Source organism: Rissa tridactyla, chromosome 1, assembly GCF_028500815.1.
Source record: "Rissa tridactyla isolate bRisTri1 chromosome 1, bRisTri1.patW.cur.20221130, whole genome shotgun sequence".
In the NCBI taxonomy this organism is placed as follows: Eukaryota; Metazoa; Chordata; class Aves; order Charadriiformes; family Laridae; genus Rissa; species Rissa tridactyla.
This window is the reverse complement of record NC_071466.1, coordinates 60161038-60178306: the sequence shown is the minus strand read 5'-3', so window position 1 is coordinate 60178306 and position 17269 is coordinate 60161038. Positions and strand designations below refer to the sequence as shown.

Here is a 17269-nt window from a genome sequence, read left to right as displayed (position 1 = left end):
CAGGAGAAACCACCTTTCCATCATCACATCAGACTACCATGATGATTATCTTTAGCTTCTTGTGATATAAGTTTTTAGACAGGTAATGGTATTTTGAACACATCTGCTACAGTTTAGTAGTATGACTGAAGGTTCATATTGTCTGCAAGTGCCAGTCACTTCCTTCCCTTGACAAAGGGCTCTGCTTGCAGTGAAGACATTCGCGTCGTATGTCCTGTCTATAAACCATTATGTATCCCAGTAGCTGAACTATGGGCAATTACAAACGTAACTGACAGCGTAAATCAAAAAAAGACGGAAAGAACAGTAGCTCCGCTCCACGAGAAGGCTGTCCAAGGACTGCGTTTGCTCACTCTGGTTCCTGCAAACCACCCTCTCACAGATGCGGAGCAAGTCCACCAATCCTCCAATTACGTGCTCAGTGCAGAATCTGAGGCGCGGGGCCTGATGGCAGCAGGGCTATTTCCACAGCACCACCAGACCTTTAAGTAAAAACTGGTACTCAAGTGATAATATGAAAAGCATTCCTTGCCAACAGTTGCTGACAGACTCATCTGATGGGTAGCAAGCATCTGACTGTGGTTGCTATGAAATCTGGTTACAGAGAGCACTAGAAATAAAAGGGTTACAAGAGGTTTGACTGAAAACTGCTAGATGGTAAACAGACTGAGAGATCTGCAGCAGCTACATAATAAGACAGTGATACTGTGGCAAGTAACAGAGGTTACACTATCCCAGATGAAACAACTGTAATGTATATAGTGTCAGACTAGAGGCAAAACCATTAGAAGATAACCATTCACACAGTCCAGGCAAAATTACCATCTGATCCATAATGTTATCTTTAAAGGCAGCAGAGGATTGTTCAAAACTAATCCCATCAAAACACAGCCATTCATTCGCCACGCCAACAGGCAGCCTAGCTTCTCTGCAATCTGAATCAAATTTGGGAATATTGGGACTGAGTGAAATTCCAGAATGTGCCTAAATTTTCCGGAACATCGTGAAGGACCAAGGAGCAGAAGGCTATCGATTCTCTCACATAGCCAACATATAACAACTACGGGAGAAGCAGATGATATGAAGACAGCCTGCCAAGCATCCACAGCTTCTAATGTTAAGTGAGGCTGCAGACATCTGAACTAGGGGAAACACAGAAGAGATATCTACGAAGACTAATCAATCAAGTTTCTTCACATTCGATATTTAACATTAAAACTCCATGGACTCTGGGCAGGCCATCTTCATATCATCTGCTTCTCCAGTTTCTTCCTAGTAAAGAGTCCATCATCCCGCAGACAACTATTTGTGTGAGGATAGCCACCTAAGCAGATTCTACTCCAAATATAATGCCATAATCAGCAATATAATATAACCTGTGCATAGAACTTTTTTTCAGAGAAGAAAGACATCTGACGTACAAGACTTGCACTACACTAGGATTCCGGAAGAATTTAGGGAGCCATGTCCAAGAGACTGCTCAATAAAGTCTCTGCCTACACAATTAATTTCTTGACAGGCTGCATACATCTAAATTTTTTTGTCAAAACAGGTTAGCTGCCTGAAGGCCTACAGCTGTGCAAGCCCAGCTGAGCCATATACTGGAGCCCCAACAGGGTCACACATCTAAACTCTCTTGGGATTTATAGATGAGGCATGCAAGCAGCCAAGTGCCTTGAGAGGCCTAATTCACTAAACATTCCTCTGCGAATCTAGGAACGCACCAACAGCAAGATACTCAACTGAAACCACAACAGATATCACTTCCACAGAAAGCCATGGGAATAAAAGCAAGTAGTGGCAACACTGCTTCTCACATTTAATGTATCGGCGATTACAGTACTGATCAAGGAGGTGAAAGACCTGCACCATACACCTTTAGTCACAAGAGTCTCACATCTGCTTTTCCCAGAAGACTGCTCTGACCACTAAGCTATAAGGCAGGTTGAGAAAATACTCTTCAGTCTTCCTGTTGAAGATGTGCCACTACGAAGGCAAATACAAACACATGAAGGCAAATTGACAAATCCTGAGGGAACAACAGAAAAAGATCAGGTGTACAAGCTGAAGAAAGATGGTAGGGACTGAAACACAGGGATTTTTCACAACTGCTTTTTCATTTTAGTTTAAGTCACTGCAAAAATGCAAAATCAATATCCCATTCAGTGAATGGTCACCAGAAGACTTTCCTAGTCCAGGTGACCACAACATTTCAGAAAAGGTCAGTTGTTGCTCCATGATGACATAGTGGCTTCCATTTTTCTCATTCTTTTACAATTTAAGTTTTTTGATCAGTGAAATGGCCTGCCTCTCAAGAGGAGAGTTTCTACATAAATAAGGAGATAGTCCAAATGGTTTGCTGCAACAGGACTACACACCTCAGAGCAAAGCAGAGTCCTAAAGAACTGACACAGAAAAGACGTACTAAGATATTTTGCAAGACCCATTTCTCAATGAAATGCAAGAAGAGAGAAGGCTGACATTGGGGAAAAAAACCTAAAACACAACAACAAACCAACCAAACACTTCTCCTCCAGTGCACTGCGTGTTCAGAAGATCATGCCAGGATTCCCTGCATCCATTCTGCTTTGGACAGCATCCTGCATACTTGGTACAAAAACGAAACCAACCTCTCCTAGCTCCAAACCCCCACTGTATACCAAGGAGGTCATCTGTTAAAGAACCCAAGCAGATCAAACAGATTTAAGTGGTACTACATTGACCCCCACTACCACTCCTCTCCCCAGATCTAACACCCCACCCGAACAGGTGAAAAAAATGGGAGAATTCATTCCGAATTACTGCTTAGATTTCGATTGTGGACCGCAGCGTTAACCCAGAAGGTGACTCATGCTTCTCTCTTCCAGGCATTGTAGCGAGTAACCTGCATGTCTGCTACCAAGAATCTAACTGCTTCTGAGACTAGCAGAGCAGATGCCTTCTTTAAAGAAGGCGGTGAGACGGAGAGCCTGGATTTGATCGGAGACTGAGAAGCACTCAGGCTAGTTAGATTTCTATTTTTTTGAGGGTGGGTATGAAGGGCATCCAATAAAATGCTCCAGAAGAAATAGTTCAATGTTAACATCTTCAGCCCTCCTAATTATTTTCAAAAAGAAATTGAGTTACTACAGTTAAAAAAAGCCAAACAACTAAACCACAAAAAAAAAAAAAGGTCATTTGACTGGTTTCAGCAGAATTGTTACAGGAGAAGAGGGGCAAATTTTGAACATGGAGATAGAAGATTACTACTAAGAAAACCCTTTACAACATCCAGTCCTTTCGGCAGTAGAAAGTAATCCACAGACTGAAAACACAGCTTCTTAAAAACAGCGTACAAATAGCAGTATACAAGTGAGGACTACTGTCATGTAGTTCAAAAAATACACAGGTCCAGGATTCTGCATCATGGCCAAGTGCAACTAAATAGAGCTGGGTGATTCTTTTTTTCCCCCCACTCATAACTTTGGGGGGAAATTGTATAAAACCCAAACATTTAATATTCATTGTTTTGTTCTGACAAAAACAACAAGCTTCTAAAATTTAAAAATTAAATTGAAAACATGGTAAGGAACTGTCAAAAGAAAAGCAATTCTTGAGGAAAGAATTTATGCACTTCGAGATAGGTCTTATAAGGTTCGTGGCTTTTTCAAAAGAAAAAAAGCCTTCCAATTATTTGCACATTTATAAAATGTTTCAAGTAAGATTTTGTACAGTAGTTAAAAAGATATTATAGTGATGTGGGAAACTGCAACCAGATCTAATCAGACAAAGTAGGTTGATCAGTCCTGACTTATCCTCTATACTGTAAAATATATTAAGAGGGCAAATAGTACAAACATTCTCCTACCAAAACTTGCTTGTCACAGCAAGCGCACATATAGCCCAGAGGCAATCTACCTGGTTATTTCTTGAAAGCATCTTTTCTTGCAATTAATCAGAAATCCAGGACCAAAGCTGCTCTTCACAATATTCAGAGCACTTCAAGTTCAGTGCCTTTATCCAATTCATTTCCAGTTCAAATTAAATTGTAGTTGAGTTGATACTCACATGGGAATCTCAAACACTATTAATGTTTTAGTTAAGGTGGCTACCTGTTAACCAGAACAATAATGGGAAATTATCAAACCATTCTATAACGTAAGAGTTCTATTTTATTTTACCCCAGACCACTACCCTAAGCTATTACATTCTAATATTTTAAAATGCTTTAATGTCTGCCTCATTACCCCGACTTTTTGCAGAAGATAATAACAATATTTTAAAAGATGTTAAAGCTCTATCTACATGATGAAAGTGATGTTTCAAAACCAGCTAATCAACTCTAAAAACACTTCATCTTTTTTTTTTGTCCTTTACCTGATTTTTTACCTAGTCTAGGCCTAATCAAGACAAGATTAAAATATTGTCACCACTGCATTTTTAAGAGTACAGCACTAACTAATTGAGCTAGCCCATGACATTAACATTGAGAAAGGATAACATGCTCATATCGCACCTTTAATTCTCTTGTCTAGACTAGGATTTAAGACAACACAGCTGCTAAAATGCAACCCATTGACAAAGAAAGTGTTCGAGTTGCACTTGTCATTGTATACTCTACCTAGACTACACTGTTTGCCTTAGTGCAGCAAAACCTAAATACTAGTCCTGTATTGGTAGCCTCTGGAAGAAAAAAAAAAAAACACCAACAAAAAAACAAAAACAGAGCAACAGGAAGCTAATGAATAAAAGAATATGAAGAAGCAGATAGCTATAGCTCTCGTTACCTTAACAATCACATAAATCTTTGTACAAGTCACTATGTGCCGGGATAATTTAGCACTGCAGTCCCAATTGCTTCCCTATTCTCTCTTAAAACGTTATCATCACATACCACCTACACAATTTACAAGAAGCAAAAAAGGAAAAAAAAAAAATGTTTGAGCAACACTTCCAATATTTCAGAAATGAAATAACCAGTAACCCCAGGTTTGTTCTTAGGTGCAAAAAATAAAAGCGTGACACTGAATTATTAAGGGGAAAACTAGAAAAGGAATGGGTTTAATGATTTTTGGGAGAGCCACCCATTCAGACATTTCAAATTTTATTCATCTAAAAAACTTCCAAACACCAAAGAATGTCTATTTTTGAAATTTCAGTCCAAAAATCATGCCTGCTAACATAAGAGTTTCAACTAAACATACTGCTACCCAGAATGTTTTATGTATGACCAAACAACAAAATTTGTTTCTATCCACATACTATCCAACTGAAGAGTAGAGAATCATGGTTATTTTGAAATAAAAGATGCAAGTTACTGCCAACTGTGTTGGCTATAAAAAACAGCATTTAAAGAATTATTGTCCTCTAGGCAAAACAGAAATTCAAAGGCAAAACAGAAATTCTAATGAGCAATGATTCTTTTTTTGATAAAATTTTCCAAATATTCATTGCAAAAATCTGTGTCAAAACAGCTTAATGAATAGCAAGATAGAAAACATTCAACCCCAAGCATTAATGATATATTATTGTGCTCAACTACGAAAGCCATTAAAGTCACTGTTATATTGGGTCTTTACCACATTAAATAGCGGTTTTACAACACAGACACGACCAAGCAACACTGCACAACTGAAAACAAATTTAAGAAGTCTTGCCACATACTATTCTACAATTGTAGCTATCCATATTTATTCACACACCTCTACAACAACATGAGCTACAGGAGCAATTAAGACCCGAAAAGAGAAGATGATGCTAAGTGATACAAGCATCATAAAAAAATATGCCAGCACATCTAAACTAGCACAATCTAAACTAAACATGCATACAAAAGGAGCTTGCCTACCTGGCTTTTTCAATAAAAGTCCAAAGAACACCTAAAAAGCAGGAGGGAATAAAAAGATTTATTTTCAGTGCCCACATAGGGAAGCTATCATGTCACTTTTACCTTACAAAGAAAAATAAATAAATCTTGGAAAGTAATACCACTACAATTAGCTGGTGGGGGGGGGGGAGGGGAGGGGCAAAGCAGCCAGAAGAAAACCCAAACAAAACATTAGAAGACTCTGGTTATAATCATTGTCTCAGATTTTCACTGTTTCCAGAGAAAGTAACTTAAAGTAGCACAAATATTTCATGTTATCAAGAAGGGGGCGGGTGGTGGGAAGGGGATCAAGAGAACTCTGCAAGTATGGAATTTAATTCAAAAGCTTCTACAGGAAAACAATAAAGGTAACATGATCCAAAGATGCCCGAGCACCTTGAAATAACCAAGTTTAAGACTAAACCAAGCAACTTTAAAATATTCTTCTAATTCTTCTATAGCTTAAAATTGCACACTGTCAGAGACATTTTTTAGAGGCTTGTCTCCGTATGAATTCCCCAGTTAAATCAAGAAGCCTACAATTTTGTCTGACAGAATTAGTTCATTAATCTCAAATTAAAACAAAGGTAGATTCACTAAAAACAAAAAAGATCTAAACTCTATAGAGCTGGAAAGAAGTGTTGTAAAGTTATTTTAAAAGCATGAGAGCACAAAGAGAAACTAAAAATCTGAGTTTAAAACTATATAAATTTTACAGTAATGTCCTGTACCCTGCAAACCTGTACTCTTTTTATTATAGACACTTTCTAGGGGATGGTCTACATATCAGTTCCCCAATAAGACACAGGAGATGGCCACAGAGCTGAAGGGTCTGGTGTTACATACAAGGTCAATTTGATACGACTGACTACTTGTGTTTACCAGATCTTTATAACTCTAGAGATGCTGAAATTATTTGCATTTTCTTCTTGTAAATCAATAAGGTTCTCAGCTGAGAAACAACTACCCATAGGTGTCCCTTTAAAAAAAAAAAAAAAAAAAAAAAAGAGGCCAGTATACCTCTTAAATATTTTAACACGATGGCTGATGTCTGCATTCAGGTTCCTACATTTTCTAAGAAATACGTACATGTGTGTGACAGGATTTAAAATCCACTGATCTGTTCTTGCAGTAAAGTGCTAAATTTCATCCGATGGGTGCACAAGAGTGGCTGGCAGCTTGGGTAAGAAAAAAAAACACCACCCCTTGCTAAAAAAAGATTTCACGATTTCAGTCTGTTCCTATTTCTAACATCTCTACGTGTCTTGCTAGCACCTATGAAAGTCCCTAGACTTTTGTCAATCTTTTGCATACAGTACTTCAGAAGGAATTGCATTTTCCAGGTTTCAATTCTGAACACTTAGGTATTTCTTCCTGGAAGGTTGAAGGCCCTTTTGTGGTTGAACGTGTCACGGCAGTATTTATGAAGAATTCTCTAAATAGTTCTCAAAATCAGAAAAATATTTTCTTAAAATAAAAAAAAAAAAGAAAATAGAAGAAACACATAGAATTTCAGAAAACTGGTAAAATCAACCTTGCTTGAAGAGTACTTATTACAATGAAGCGCTAAAGAACAAACTAAACTATTTTATTTCTTCAAAACTCTACACTCTACACTTACTGACAGTCATCTGTATGATCATATTATCTAGTTTTCATGACGGTCTGGACTCCAATGTGCTAAATGGTCTTTGAATAAAAGCCACACAGTTTTCATAGTACTTGGAAAGCAACATTTTCAAACCAGACATTTGAGCAATTTGTAATTTCAAGTATAGTTTTTTCAGACTTAATCACCATTAAGTCACTAAATACATCAATTATCATTGACTCAAGATGCTGATTTCACAATTAATAAATTTCAATAATTATATCTCTTGTATGTTTTAAATTACCACATAAAATCACTAGACTGGGAGGCAGACTTTCAGCCTGATGATAAATCCCACCACAAAAAACATTCTCAATTTGGAGACACATTTCTGTAATATTTCATATCAATACACCTGTATCATTTAGGTCTGCATTTTCAGCCAATCTAAATTAATAAATTTTCTGGTCTTTGCTTCCTAAAGAAAAAGCAATGGATCAATGAAAAGTTTTTTTTCACTACTTGAAATAAAGCATTTCTCAAAATTTCTGTGCTTTAGTTTTCTGCTTGAATAGAAATAATAATGCTTTTCTATTTCATGAGGTTCTACTAAAAATATATACGAAGTCTGTAGGACAGTTTGAGAAATTACATTATTGAAGGCTATGTAAGCATCTAGGATACATACCCATGGAGGTTTAAACATACCTTCATGGGAGAAAAACATTGGGAAAGTCATACCCAAAATTAAAATTCTGTATATGGTAAATATCAGAAGATTCTCTTCAGAGAGCTTTCTAATCACACAAAAGACACACACAAAAGTGTCAGAAGTTAAGTCTTTTTTCCACAAAAAATAAATAAATAAAAAAAAGTTACACTGATTAATCTGCGTACTCACTACTTATTTCTAAACCTTGATATCTAACTGGGGTGTACCACTTCCAATCTGTTTCATTTGACAGCTTCTGTTCTTCCTTCACTGCAGGCCTTCACTGGCATGGGCCCACGCATCCAGTTTAGCTTTGGTCTCACAAATAAAAGGTTTCTCCAGAAAACAGCTCATCCTGAAACTACAGTGAGTTCTGTCTGCCGCATAAACAGCGGACAGTTCTTTGCTGCCAAGCTTGCAAATCCACTTTGGAGGGAAAGAAGGTCCCAAAGTTGTGGCACCTACAAATGCACAGATAACATAATTTTGTGTGGTATCTCACTAAGAGGCAGTAAAGCAGCAGTTGACTTCCTTTATCGGTCTTGTACACGGAAAATAAGGAGTATCCTTTAAGCTATCACATGGAAAATATTATCCTTATATACACTCCATCTTCCCAATACTACAAACCCTAAGCGTTTGCAAGAATCAGAAGAAAAAAGGCTTAATGAACATATTTGGCACACGTGGGATCCAGAAACTGGTACTAGGTGCCTGAGACACTAAGATCATGGCATTGGAACAATGCATTTCAGATAAGCAGTCAATTGTACTGTGAATAGGAGCTCCCAAATTGTTTATTTAGCTATCATCATCAGCGATAACAGCTTCAAACAAGCATGAAGGCACTCTCAAGTTCCTAAACCCTTATCAACCTTATACCCTTGGCCTCATTCTGCACAACCCACCAACCACTCTGTCCTCCTACCTCCCGATTACACTCCTTACCCAGCCAAACGAGGCATCCACAGCTTCACTCTCCTAGGGCACGTCCCCCTTCATGAGTTTCCTGCCCCCCACGTACTGACACTAAAGCACACATTCCAGATAAGCAGGGCTAGTCGCAGGCACTGCGAGAACAGCTGATTGCAGAAGCGATTGCTTTGTACAACACAAGCTACAGCCAGGCCACTCCTTGGGTAGAAATTATTGTAAGACACAGCATCTGGAGGAAGAAGAACAGCAGCTGTGATTTTGTACCACCAAGATCCTTCATCCAATGCTGGCAGCATTCCGTGCAGTAGAAAACTGGCCCAGAGTACAGCGAGTACTCCTGAAACCTTTTCCTTCTCCTCACCCTGTGGCTAGGCAGAGCTGCTGGGGGTGCACTCATCCACTCAAAACTGACAGGGCTCCCTTACTGAAGGTAAAGCACCTTGACTCATTCTTCAAAAGATCTAGACAAAAATGTTTTACTTACTTTGAAAAGAAGAATACAGTTTACATTTAAACCATTTCCCAGGGAAGAGCTTTAATTACCTGTTTAAAAGCTATGGAGGCATCCTCCGCTCTTGATAAAGCTGTGCACCATGACTGAAAGGGATGCAAGGCTGCCACACTACGTAGGGAAGCTTGGCTTTATAGTTTTGCCATAAGGAGGCTTCTCTGCAAACTGGGAGACCTGGATTTCAGTCCTGTTTCTAAGTCTATTTATGCATTTTTTAATATTAAATAGCTATTTAATGAGAACAGAAACTCTACTGGCAAGAGTGATCTCAACCTCTTCTAGCCATTAAGCTTCTAAGAGTTAACCACTAAGAGTTAAGTAAAGGTCCACCGCTTTCCTCTCTTTCATTCATGAACATGTCATTCATTCCTATAAAGTAACTCAACTTCACCAGGTGGAGTGAAGGACACCCTTAGCTTAGTTTGGCCTGGTATGTGGTACGGTTAGACCAGGGAAGCAGAAGACTCAAGCGCGTATCCCTTAACCTGAAGAGTGAATTTTACCGGGCTTTTCTACTTCTTGGGAGAATAATTAAAATTACTCTCTAATTATGTAGTAACACAGGGATTCTTCCATTAAAAAAAAAATAAATAGCAAGGACAATGTGTAAAATGCAGAGGTACCAGTTAGAGACCCGGTCAATTGGTTTTCAAATACAATGAAAGTTCAAAGATTTTTAGATCATAGTTTTGTGTTGTTATAACCATACTGTTGTTGTTTTCAGGTACATCTCATCCAGAGTCCCTATGTAAACAGGACTATGACCATTTGCCTCTCAACACGGATTAAATGCATTTGCGCAACTGTAAATTATAATTTAGAAGTCCTTGTACGTATTATATCTGTAAATACATATTATATCTGTAAATATGCATTCTTCCAGTTAAACTAGTAAAAAGGATGCAAGCTTAAGTCAACAGCACATTAGGTCTTATACTGCCTGCGAACCTAAGTCAGGTTCCAAAACATAACACCACCACCCACAAATATAAGATGAGGTTCACGAGGAAAAACCTGGTACACTTGCTGAAACTACACCTTTTTAATATTGCAAGTCAACAGCATATCCCTTTCAGCTACAACTCAAAGTTTTGAGGGCTTGCTAAAATTTTCAGGATTTCAGCTGCTTTTTGATTACTTTGCATAAGTGAAATTTAGGATTAAAACACTACTCGTATGTCTTTCACAAAGTACCTAACCAAAAGCCAAAAGTTGAAGTCCTGCAGTAAAAGAGATGGCAGAAGGAAAATAAGAGCAGCATTTAGACCCACTCTGAGCAGTGCTGAGTCAACGTAACTATGGAAGTGTAAGTTGCTTCCTATTCTGCTTCACCTACCTACAGCTTGTCAGCTGGGGTCTGAATGCAGACACTCCACTGCAAGGCACAATGCAAGCTGCAAAAGCCACAGCGAGGGGCATTCAGAGACCAAATGAATTTATAGCACTGATTAAACACAGGAAAACCAGAAGTGTTTATCAATGAATAAAGCCTACTCTAACTGCTTAAAGAAAAACTGTTCTTCTATAAAATATGTGTGAACGGTAAGGACCACAAGGATATGGAAAGTGCATTTTCCATAATAGATTCAAAATAACTTCATTACATTGGTCTTTAGAAACCCCCAGTGAAAAAGTTAGGATGCACATTAAGAAACACCTACTATGAGAAAGTTGCAAGTCTCTAAAAATATCAGCGCCTTGTCTCCTCCCTCCCCTTTCCCCTACTCACCCTCCTCCCCAATTTCAAAACACATCTTCCCCAGGCCTTGGCTCTGGAATGGTAGTTCCTGTGAACAGACCATACTCGACCATATGATTAGCCATTATCACCTTTTATGGTCCACTCCACATTAAGATGCAAATCCAACAGCTGTGGTCCAACTAAGTTATTTACAAGGGTTTCCCTTTCAGACGCCCAAGCCAAAGCTACAACCACTTCTGCGACATAAGTACAACCTCCCTCCACGGGCAATAAGAGATCTCGGTCTGCGACGATCTGGCCAGCGGCATTTTCTCATCCACGCTGTGGCTCAAACGGTTGCTACGATTTCAAATGGTGCATCTACCCTTCTTTCGGCGTGACTGGCTGCATTTCAGCGGCTGACATCTGACTGATTGACACATATCTAAACAACGTAGTGGTTATACAAACAAACTGGCAGTGTGCACCGGTGTTTCACCACTGTGGATTCGCTCCTAACAGAGTGGCTGGCAAGGCGACCGTGGGAAATTTAAGAGCAACACTGGCATACAGAAGGCCTAACGCTCCCAGCCATCATCTCTTTACCAAGAAAAGGGGGTTTTGCGTTCTGCACTTTTTAAGAGGAGGGGGAAGTTCACGGAAATACCCACGCAGGTATCCGAAAAGGCAGATCTCTACCTGCCTCTGACAGCATGTGTGCTGCACGGAAACACCCGGGCACTTCCCTTTGCGGATCAGCGACGGCACGTCCACTACAGAAAGTGCACTCGAGGGCTGACCCCGTACAACACTCGGGGAACTGCCCCCCGCCCCAATCGCCCCCCGGTTCCAGCCTGCACCCAGGCCGTCTGCCATATTTCACGCAGGAACACCCCGAACTTACCGCACAGGGGTGGGGAAGGAGAGAGGGAGGGCGGGAGAGCAGCGGGGCCCGCCGGAGCCCCCTGCCCCGGCTCCGCCACCCCTGCGGCTGAGGCCAGCCCCCCCCCGCCCCCCACCGCCACGGGGCTGCGGGCGAGGCACCGGCGGGGCTCACCGGGGAAGGAGGGAAGGAGGCGGGCGGGGGAAGGAAGCCGCGGGGCAGGCACCTGAGCGGGAAGGCGGGCAGGGCGTGGGCAGCCCCCGGGCCGGAGATCCGGGCACCGCGGGGCGGCCCGGCCCGGAGGAAGGAGGGGACGGAGGCGGCGGGAGGGGGGGACGGGACGGAGGGGCGGGCGGGCGGCAGGCCCCGGCGGGCCGGGCCGCAGGTGGGCGTCGGGCGCGGCCGTCGGAGGAGCGGCGGCCGCCGGGCAAGTCACCTCTTGACGCGGATGATCTGGTCGCGCATGGGTCGGATGTCCTGGAAGCTCTGCTGGTTGACCAGGCTGTAGACGAGGATGAAGCCCTGCCCGTTCTTGATGTAGAGGTCCCGCATGGAGGCGAACTGCTCGGTGCCCGCCGTGTCCAGTATCTCCAGGACAGAGGGGGAGGCGTCCACCTCGATCTCCTTGCGGTAGAAGTCCTCGATGGTGGGGTCGTACTTCTCGATGAAGGTGCCGGTCACGAACTGCACCGTGAGCGCCGACTTCCCCACCCCGCCCGAGCCCAGCACCACCACCTTGTACTCCCGCATCCTCCCGCCGCCGCCAGCGCGGACCGCCCGCCCGCCCGACCCGCACCTGCCGACGGCCCTTCCTCACCCCCCCGCCATGGGCCGCCCCTCCCTGCCCTGCCTCGCCCGCCGCCGCCCCCGCTCCGCTCCGCGCCCGCCCGGCGGATGCTGCCGGCCGCGGCGGCTGCTGCTGGGCGGCGCTGCCGGCGGCGGGGCCGCGCTCACGGGGCTGCGGCGCGGCCGAGGTGGGGCGCCGGCCCCGCCCCCTCCTTCCCCTGTCGCCACGGCAACAGCCAACCGGCCGGCGCGCGGCGGGGCGCCGAGGAGGAAGAAAGAGCGGGGAGGAGGGCGACGCCCCGTCACGTGGCACCTCCCTGCGTCCCCCCCCCTCCCCATCCTCACCGGAGGGCGCCGGCCAACCGGCGGGCGCCGCAGCCGCACGTGACGCCGACGGCAGCAGCGACGCGGCGGGCGGGCGGGCGGCGGCCCAGTCCCCGTCCCTCGGCCGGCGCTGTCGCCGTGGAGACAGCGGGGCCCGCCCCCCGCCCCGGCGGCCAGCTCCGCCGCACGCGTCGCCCGGCGGGCCAACCGGCGTCCGCGCCGGGGTGACGTGCCGGGAGGGGCGAGCCAATGGGAGCGTGGGATGGGGGGAGGGGAGCGGGGTTGGGCGGAAGTGCCTGTCAAGGGCCGGCGGCGGCAGCGGGGCCGGGGCTCCGGGCCGGGGCAGCCGCCGAGGGGGGAGCGAGGGCGGCGCGCCTACCCTGGGAGCGGCCTGTAGCCCGAAGGGGAGCTAGCGTCGCCCCGGGGGAGGGTAAAGGGTGGTCGGTTGAAGCGGCGGCCCCCGCGCTGCCCACTGTCCCGGCAGGCGGGCGTGAGGGGAGGAGAGGGGAAGAGGCCTATGCGAGCCGCCGCAGGGGAAATCCCCTTGCGGGCTCCCCGGTCCCGCTTGCCGGTGTGCCGCGGAATGGGGCTCTGGCGTCGTGAGTTCTTGCTGTTGTAAATCTGGGGGTTCTCCGGTGTCTGCGGGGGACCCGGGGCCACCCCGTTAATCCCACTGGTGTATGCAAAAGTAAAGGGGATTCATAAAATTTAAGGCACGGCTCCTGTGAGCCGTCCCTCTGGATGCACACGTGAGGGACACCGTGATCGTTACTAACGAGAGCCTGCCTCGTCGTCCCCTTCTGACAGATAGACTGCGGGCCAGGAAAGATGGTGGTAGAGTTTGAGAAAAATACTCTGTATAAACAGTAATGAAAATGGAGATGATCGATGAGAAGACATAAACAGTTTCTCATGGGAGCCAGCATCACGCTGGAAAGATGCTCACATTTGTGTGCTTGTCTTTCTACTATGAGACAGACTCCTTAAGCCTTTTTTTTTTTTTTTTTTTTTTCTCAAACGTCCTTGGTTGGAAAGATTTGATATAGGGAGACAAGACTTTTATTTCCATTAGAGGCTGAAGGTTCAGCCAGAGCAGTGGCTGAGCAGTGGTTTAAGGTTCAGCAGAGCAGTCTGCTGTTCAGATGCTTTCTGAAAGCTGTCAGGAAAGGAGCTTGCTTCTGGGGTTGCATTTCTTACTGTGCTGTTCTTCCTTCCGCATTGTCACATCGTCATCTTAAATGAGGCCTAAGGTGTCAGCCTGCTTTCTTAGGCAAGTCTAGTTCTGCTTCCTTGTTGACCTCTTTTCGTGTTTCTGAACATAACTGGGAATTTTTGGGTGGCAGATGTGTTTCTGGCTTTTTGGAGCTCGTTTGTCCTCAGTCTGAGTCTCTTGGATAAGTGCTTGCCCCATGCAGCGCTTTGAACTTTCTAGTGTTTTTCTTGGGCCTTGTGCTGTTACAGTTTGGCTTTTCCTCTCTGTGTTGCTTGTTTTGGGGTGGTGGTTTTTTTTGAACTGCAAAGCTTCAAAACAAATTTGTCTTAGTAGGATGCCCATAGCTACGGTCTGTCTAGAAGAAAGAAGATTATTCCGTGGCTTCTTGCAATGCCCATGTAGGCAAGAACCACTAAAGCAAAACCAGACCCCCCCACGTCTGTGTGATGTAAATACAACTCAATGCCAAAGAGGTACATGGAATTTTTTACAGGACTGTCAGAATCCATTTGTAAATGATGCAGAGCCTGGTCAGTCTAGTCAGAAATGAGTAATAACTTCAATGAATAATCTCATTGGTGACTTGAGACCTTCAAGCAATAGAAATGAGCCTACAATAGCACGTAATAGCACAAAATGCAAGATACTGCATGTATGGATTAATAAGTATTTGTTGTATAAATCTGGGAAGCCTCCAGCAGACTAATAGGAAAATACCTGGGTTTGTTAGTCAATGATGAAAGGAAGTTGCTAGTTTAATACGCTTGTGAAAAAACGTATGACTGTGGTGTGCACACAGTCAAGCTTCTGGATGACTCGTGAGACATTACTGTGTCCAGTCCTTAAAAACCATCTCCGGGAAAGAGGAACTTGTACAGAAATACACCCAGGAAGGTTACTGGAAAAGAACAAAGCCTATCTACAAGAGTACACTAGGAATATTTGTCTGATTAACCTAGGAAAAGCAAATGCGGAGGAGGGTTATGAGTAACCAATAAGCCAAGATAGAGTAAAGCTCAAGTGAGTTGGCATTTACACTAATGAACAACACTGATAGAAGAGCATGGATCTAAACTGATTATAATCTAGATAGCTTTTTCCTATCTCAGAGGACTGAGGGTTTCACCTTCCGTTAAGAACAGTGAAAGATGAACATGTCAAACAGGCTTTAAAATGCATTGCACTTCAGAACAGGAAGATGATGTGCAATCATACAAAATCTATCTAAGTGATCTGTGTTGAAGGGAGATGTGGGCCTCCCTTCTTACTCATCCCGAGACTGGAACAATCTCCTGATGCTTAGTACTTCTCAGAAAGAAGCGGTTGACTCCTGGTTTGTGATGGGGATGATGATCAGAGTCAGAAGGCAACAGTTCATGAAGTAACAGGAATGCTCCCACTGGAAAGAATTACGCCAGGTGTTCCGTCTCATAGGTAGCTGAGTTTGATGGGCAGCAAAGCATTATTTCACTTAATGATAGTGGGGTGGTGTATACAGGTACTAAAGAGACATGTACCAAACCAAAATATAGAGGGACGGTATATATAGCACGGAGGATGGAAAATAAAAGGCAGGATGGTCATCCGGAGGGGGTGCTGGGTGCCTTGAATGGATGACTGTTCCCAAGGATCTCAGCCACTTCACTTGAGAGGCTGAACACCTTACTGTTGCTCTGTTTTTCTACCCTTCACCTTTGGTTGATTTTGATTCATCTGGGGAAAATGACAACATTGAAAATTCAGCTGATACATGCTGGAGGCTCAGCCCTAAAAACAAATACAGTATCAGAGCCCTAAAAACAAATAGAACATCAGTTATGTGGACTTATTTATAGTGAGGTGGAGAACATGGGGCCGTTTAGGTGCTGCCAATCTTTCTTTTATGCACATTGCGTATACTTCTTGCTATTCTCTACCAAAAAGTGGAGGGGAAAAAAAAAAAAATTTCGGTGGAAGAGAAACTTCCTTCCACAAAAGACTGAACGGGGCAAAGCTTGCCAGGCCAATGTCTCAGCCCACAGCATAGTTTCCCAGCGTGACTTCCTTTGCAGCTTCTCACAGGAGACTCGGGAGTCATGTAGTCCTTCTGTGTTGTACACTGCCAGTTTTTGCCAGCTTCCTAGGATTTAGAAACTTCAGTTTTATTGCTCACTTCTCAAGTCTTTTTGTGTCTTTTTTTCGAACTGTCTCATTTCAAGCTTTAGCAGTCTGTGGCTAGCCCCACTGTCTTATGACAGACTGGAGTTTCTCAATATATATAATTTATTTTTATCTTATGCGGAAACCAACATACCATTTCATAAGGCTTTTGCTAGCTATTGTAGGCTCTGACTGCTCGTTAGGGTATGTGTATGAAAGAGGAACGAGGCCTTTAACATCTATTTCCATTCCAAAGCCAGGGTTTGCTAATTCTTCAGTGGTAACAGTATCAGTGGCAAGATGTAAACCGGAGCAATACAAAAAATGGGGAAATCTATAGACCCCTCCCTCTGAGAGCCGATGGTGGTCTCCTGACACAGAAGCACAAGAGAACGTGTGAAATAGAGCCTGTCTATTCTACAAACTATTCTAGTGTATGCTTGTTTTCCATGGTCAGGAGCTGTTTTAAGTGCATGTTAGTAGAATAACAGTGATTTCCTGTCCTTGCTTTCTGTCAATTTTTTACTTTCAGGCTGTCAATGCGGTTCTGTCATCACATGGATTGCTCCTAACCATGTGTCATTACACTATTTTAGGAAGTGTAACCAGTGTTAAGGATTTAGATTATGTTTAGTCTTTAGTATTTCT

General features: G+C 43.7%; 1 protein-coding gene across 1 annotated transcript in view; it reads right to left on the bottom strand.

The window, feature by feature from the left end:
- Positions 1-12918, bottom strand: part of RAP2A (RAP2A, member of RAS oncogene family) — a 31757-nt gene extending 18839 nt beyond the window's left edge. The window contains exon 1 of the mRNA XM_054219994.1: positions 12596-12918. Within this exon, the coding sequence (XP_054075969.1) occupies positions 12596-12909 (314 nt within the window). The 5' untranslated portion in view covers positions 12910-12918. The remainder of the gene's footprint in view (positions 1-12595) is intronic.
- Positions 12919-17269: the final 4351 nt, after the last annotated feature.